The sequence below is a fragment of the Malus domestica genome, chromosome 13 (genome assembly GCF_042453785.1).
Source record: "Malus domestica chromosome 13, GDT2T_hap1".
Taxonomy (NCBI): Eukaryota; Viridiplantae; Streptophyta; class Magnoliopsida; order Rosales; family Rosaceae; genus Malus; species Malus domestica.
The window spans coordinates 22017924-22024397 of NC_091673.1; the positions used below are offsets into that span (position 1 = coordinate 22017924).

The 6474-nt window shown below is 38.0% G+C and overlaps 1 protein-coding gene across 1 annotated transcript; it reads right to left on the bottom strand.

Moving 5' to 3' along the window:
- Window positions 1-3987: 3987 nt before the first annotated feature.
- LOC103416600 (lariat debranching enzyme-like) lies at window positions 3988-5449 on the bottom strand. The gene is made up of 4 exons (XM_070811355.1): window positions 5286-5449; window positions 4638-4759; window positions 4266-4459; window positions 3988-4182 (listed from the first exon to the last, which is right to left on the bottom strand). The coding sequence occupies exons 1-4, from the start codon at window positions 5447-5449 to the stop codon at window positions 3988-3990; spliced, it is 675 nt and encodes a 224-aa protein (XP_070667456.1).
- Between the last annotated feature and the right edge of the window lie 1025 nt (window positions 5450-6474).

Below are 6474 nucleotides of genomic sequence, written 5' to 3' on the forward strand. Positions count from 1 at the left end.
CTCTCTTTAGTGGATCATCCTCTGGGTCGGGGTTCTCGCCGTCCTGTGGCCCTAGTCGGCTGACAAGTTCAGCGATTTGCAGATCTTTTTCTTCCATAGTCCGTGTTAACCTTGTGATCGCTTCATTCATTTGAGCCAGTTGTTCTTCAATAGAGGTAACGCTAATGGTCATGACTTATGCAACCAATAGACGTGACTTTGCTTTAGACATCTAGGATGCTGACGAAAAACGTCGTTGGCTGCTTTGGGATGTCATCTTGTATGCCTCAACATCATGCGTCGGTGCCCCCAGTGAGGTTAGGTTGATGACGGATTCACGCCTATGATGTTCATCTTGCTCATTTAGCAGCACCAACTTTGAAGTGGCATATTGAGGAGCGGTTGTGGCGCCAATGGATTGTCCATTCGCGGCATAAGTGCTCAGGATCATTCCCTTGGTGGTTGCGAGAACGGCTTGTCCCTTGCTTGATGCCATTGACCTTGAGGCGTGTTTGGATTCCTTGAACGAAGAAAGAGATGAGAGGTAGATATGGTCCCACTGGGCGTGCCAAATTTGTGAACACAAAATTTTCCTACGACAAACGAGACAAGAACACGTGTACAAAATAATATTTTGTATTTGATGATTTTGGGTTACAATCTCTCTCAAGGGCTTTTGGGCTTGATCTTAAGGTGTGTATTGTGGATGTGCGATTGATACAGGGGCCGTCGAGGCTTGATCTTAGATGAACGGTTGAAAGTTTCTTCAAGGGTCGTTGAGGCTTGATCTTGAATGACGGTGATGAACGGATCTTCAAGGGCTTTTAGGCTTGATCTTGAAGAACAGTGATGAACAGATCTTCAAGGGCTTTTGGGCTTGATCTTGAAGGGTGGTTGGATGAACGGATCTTCAAGGCTTTTGGGCTTGATCTTGAAGAACTGTTGATGAACGGATCTTCAAGGGCCTTTGGGGCTTGATCTTGATGAACAGTTGATGAATGGATCTTCAAGGGCTTTTGGGCTTTATCTTGAAGAACGGTTGGATGTGTGGATTTGTTGATGTTGTTGATCCAAAGAGCCGTTGGGGCTTGATCTTAGGATGAACGATGAACGCTTTCTTCAAGGGCCGTCGGGGCTTGATCTTGAATTGGTGGAAATTCCTTCAAAGGGCCGTTGGGGCTTGATCTTGAAGGTTGGGCTGACGAAGAACAAAGAGAGCTTTCTTGATCCTTCAGGATTTGCTTGGGAGCTTTGGAGTTTCAAAGCTTCAAGGTTTTGGTGTGAAGTGAATTGGTCATCTATTGGTCTTGAATTGGTTATGAATTCCTTTTTTTTTCAAAATGAATGAAATATCTTCAATTTATAGAATTTTCCAAGTCCTAATTTTGAATATAATATGCAGATGAAATAAATCGTTTCTACCAGGTGTTGACATGTGTCCTATTTGATGACTTTTCCGATTTATTTTGATTTTTCGTTTAGTCACACGCTATGTGTAAAATTTATGTGACACGTGAGTGTTAAAATTGTAACTATTGGTCAACATTTATTTCACTGAAATTTCGATGTCTACAAGTACATGACCATATTTGTCTCCGTCTCCAACCGAGAGTCAAATGGCTCGTTTTAGCCCTGTCACAAAAAAGTCTCCAACCGAGGGTCAAACATAATTTATTATTTAAAAACTACAACAACTTAAATTTTAAAACAAAAACAACTTAAATTTAAAAACTACAACTTATATTTAAAAACTACAACTAAATTTTAAAAATGACAAATTAAATTTAAAAACTACAAATTAAATTTGAAAACAACATTAACTTAAATTTAAAAATTTTGTGAGGAATGGTGAATGAATGGTTTAGGCATTGATAGGAAAAAAAATAGAATTTTTTAGAATTAAAAAAAAGGCCCAAAAAACCCAAGAAAACAAAAAAAAAAATTATTTGAATCCAACGGTAACTGGCGTCAACTAACCGTTGGATTCAAAATTCTTTTTAAAAATTCCTGTCGGTTATAACTAACAGGATTAAGCGGTTTTTTGGCCAGCCCTCCAGCCCTCACCAATTCTGTGAGGCTCTCACAGATTCCACAGCCCTCTGGCCTAGCCCTTAGTTGGAGACGATTTTCGGGCTATTTTCGGCCCTCTGGACCCTTCGGTTGGAGACGGCCTGAGTTCCTTCTTTTAAGCCATGCATGCCGTCTGTGTAAGCTATCCAATTGCACTAGTACGGACATCTATACTCATCCCGCATAGCTACAAATATGTCAAAAACTCTTGATCCTTCTTGCCAACTCAATCCGCAGAAGAAAGGTGTTGTTTCCCAGAAATTAACGTGGAAACTCCACTGGTAGTTACTCTGGTACGGTATGACATGAGTTCCTAGATCGTCATTCTTGGATTTGTAGTGGATGGTAAGGTCTAGCCCTGGACCTAAGTTGTTGTAAATCCAGACTACTGTTTTCTCCGGATGCAGAACCGGCCCTGAGGGTAACTGGAGTATTCGCCCGCCTAGGGCCCCCACTTCGGAAGGCCCCTAATTTTTAGGCGGAACTAGGCAGGTTTGGATGGAGATAAGTGAGAGCTATGCGGGCTTATATGTAAACTCTGGAATTTGAAAATCTTTTGTTGCAGGGTTGGTCTCGCTCGAGGAAGAAAATAGCCCTATTCCCCACATCATTTTAATTGCACCATTTTACTTTATATGGTCCCACCATCTTTTTTTTTACAGATGCACATCTTCTCTCTTTTAAGTAGTCTCCACTATCTTATTTTTACTTTTTTACTTCTCTCTTAAATATCACCTTTATGTTTATTTTTATGAGGCTTTATTACCCTATTTTAATATCACACCACATATATCTTTATTATGTGCCTAAAAGGTTAAAACTCTCACATTTTTTAAAAATGACATTATTTAATGTTCAAATTAATTAGTTTATATAATATATAATAAATTATTCAAATCTGTCTCGTCCGCCTAGGTTCGTATATGAAAATTACTATCCTCTTCACTCTAGTATTTTCCCTAGCTGTAAGATGTTGTCTTTGTAATCCAACCATTCATTCATTTATTGAATGTAATAAGTAACATTGTAACAATAGAAAAATGATGGGAGTTTGGCGTAGGGACTTCTCTTTTGGTTTGAATTGATTGAAAAATTAGATTATGTAAACTTAATAAGTGCATTTGCATCTAAAAATGCGAGATGGGTAATATTTGAGTAATGTTTGTATATCTTTTTTTTATATTAATTTTTAATGATATTTGATGTATAAATATACTTTTCATGTATTTAGTGATTTTTTTTACACATGTCAATATACAAAAGATCGGGAGTCAGAAAAATTTAGGGCCCCACATCGAAGGCTTGCCTAGAGCCCCCCCCCCCCAAAATTCTCAGGATCGGCCCTGTCCAGATGTATGCCGTCATGAGGTTCTCTCAGGTACCATTTGGTACGCAGACTGGACGAGACGGAACGGAACAGGAGGGGACAGGACGGGACAGAACGGAGGTTCCGTGTTATGTTTGGAACGCGCAGGACTGAATGGGACGATTGTTCCGTTTTGCGTTTGATACCCGTTGGATGGAACATAACCAAAATATTGAATGACTAACTTACCCTTGTTCCATTTGTTGTTTGGTACAACATTTATACGTGGTTCGGGACGATTTTTTTTTTTTTTTTTTTGTTAACTTGTTCATATTTGAACACATATATGCTTGTCTATGATATATTTTTTACGGTAGCACATGGCTGAAGATATGTTATGCCATTTCTTGACTGAAGACATGGCAGAAGAAGCAAAATGAAAAACAATGGCAGAGAATTTAGAGAGAGAAAGTGAATGACTAAAAATTGTATTCCTTGAACAATGAATGAATTACAGAGAGAGAGGTGTTTGTTATTTATACAAGTATTCTTTGCTTCACTCATAAGCTACTAACCAACCAACTTCCTTGTATCCCTACAAATCCCAACAGACTAACAGCCTTCCTACAATCTCAACAAACTAACTGAAGAAATTTGCGTCCTGGTAGGCACTTATCAAGGGCAAGAAAGTTTGTCACTGAACCATCTTCCCCATGTTGAACACGAGCAGCAAATTTGCAGTGTAAATCAGCTGAAAACCAATAAGGTGGTTTCAGTTTTTCTAGCAATTGAGCAGCTGGTTTACTTCCAAGATTTCTTTCTTGAACCTAATGACATTTTAAACAAGATAAGTGGTTCGAAAACATACAAATCAGAGCTTACTAACTCATTTTTCCGTTCTTGCAATTACCTCCTGCTTAAAATCTGGTTTTTCCCGAACAAGTTCCTTCCAGTCCCCACAATCAGTGATGCCAACAGGGCAATCATGTGAAAGAAAAATATCGACTGGTTCCTCAACTTGCATGAGTTTGTGGAAATCATACTCACGAACATGATATACTGACCTAATAGTATGACCATTATAAGGAGGCCTGTCAAAGTGTCCTGCTCAAAAGGACAAAAAATGAACCACCTTCAAACATTTAACACCATATATCAAAATTGCACAAACCGCCATCGCTATTTTACGATAATAGCAAAACATAAACAGCTACTGTTTTACCAACAAAAGATAAGCAATGAAGTAAACACCTATAATGGTACAAAACTAAAGCAAACTAACCTTTAAGAAAATCGGGCTGTTTATAAATTCCAGAGAGTCCACCAATTCGAAGGTTTCCGAACTTGACTACACCAGCAAACCCCAAGAAGTATATATTAGGTGCTGCCCATCCTCCATAGTACCTATACAAACCGCAAAACAAGTAAAAACCCCACAACAATCATTCATCCAAAGCAAAAAAAACGCCACGAAAAACAATTGGAAGAGAATGCCATAGATTATAGTTAAAGAAGGGACTCACATTTCCCACAAGTAATTAGAAGCCTCTAATTTCATAAACAACTAAATCAACCGCCCCCCCCCCCCCCAACAAAAAGATTGAAACTTTAGGGCAAATTAGTAAGAAAAAAAACTGCCAGTGCCGAAATTTGAAAAATTTAACAATTAATATTCAACGAATTTATCAGCAAGCCATGAATGACCAATCTCGTGATAATTCCAAATCATGCTTTTGTTTTTTTAGGAGGAGAGATGAGCATATTGTTAGGATATATATTAGTGTTATGAGATTATGACACTTGTCAATAGATTGTGCATTTAGTTAGTTAGTTTGTTACATGTATTTGGCTTCTATATAAGTCTAAGTGTAATGACTTCCTGAGTAAGAAATATATACACAACAATATATTCATCTCTCTCTCTTCTTACTTTCTCTCTCTAAATTCTTCATAATTCTTTCTCTGATATATCTGTATACATATTAACATGGTATCAATCGCCGGATTAGCTAACGCTACTCTGTTCGATCCTTCTGTTCCTTCCTCTTCTCCAATTTGATATACCTCTACGATTGCCGATCTTCTTCTCGCCATTTCTAGAGTTTGTTGCTGCTCGTGATTGTGCACTCCTTCTTCTCTCAATTTCTAGGGTTTGCTGCAAGTTAGGATCTTTTGACGTTGTGTTGAAACTTTGCTGCACACCAGGTGTTTGTTTTGTTTTCTAAGTGACAATTTTTTCTTCGAAGATTGCAAATATGGTAACTGCATCACAACTTCAGCTTCTTCAATCTCCAATTACTGCTCTCATTTCCACAATTCCTACTTCTGTGAATATTAAGCTTGATGATACAAATTACTTGAATTGGCAATTTCAAATGCAATTGCTGTTAGAAGGTCATGGAATTATGCAGTTTATTGATGGCTCTAATCTCTGTCCTCCTCGATTTCTTGTTAATTCGAGTGAATCTGGTATAGTATCTGGTAATTCTTCTTCTCAAATTGAGAATGATGCATATGTTGTTTGGAAAATGCATGATCGAGCATTGATGCAACTGATTACTGCAACTTTATCACCTGCTGCCATTTCTTGTGCTATTGGTAGTTCTAGTGCATGTGATCTTTGAAATAGATTGAAAGAATAGTTTTCTACCGTTTCAAGAACCAGCATATTTCAGATGAAATCTAATCTACAAACTATTAAGAAAGGGTCCGATTCTGTGTCTAAATATTTGCAGCGAATTAAGGAGGCTCGAGATTATTTGTCTGCTGCTAGGGTTTACTTTGCTGATGAGGATATTGTCATATTGGCACTCAATGGCTTACCTCTTGAGTACAATACTTTTCGATGTGTTATTCGAGGCAGGGAAAGTGTCATTTCTCATTTCTCTTAAAGACTTTAGGTCTCAATTACTAGCAGAAGAACTAATTGTGGAAAGCAATGTATCATCTCAGTTTTTGTCTGCCATGGTTGCTAATACCAATACCATTTCTGAACCTAAGTCTTCCTCTTATCATACTCAATCTCATCCTAGTCATGTGCCCTATAGTTCATCTGCTGGATCATCTAATGGTCATACTGGTGGTTTTAGACAGTTTACCAATAATAGGCAGAAGGGTAA

Excerpts from the sequence above, each read along its gene's own strand:
- LOC103416600 (XM_070811355.1), bottom strand. The coding sequence starts at position 5,449 with ATGGCGAGAAGAAGATCGGCAATCGTAGAGGTATATCAAATTGGAGAA. Across the intron at positions 4,460-4,637 it reads ACAGCCCGATTTTCTTAAAG|GACACTTTGACAGGCCTCCT; the intron begins GTTAGTTTGCTT and ends CCTTTTGAGCAG. Across the intron at positions 4,183-4,265 it reads AACCAGATTTTAAGCAGGAG|GTTCAAGAAAGAAATCTTGG; the intron begins GTAATTGCAAGA and ends AAATGTCATTAG.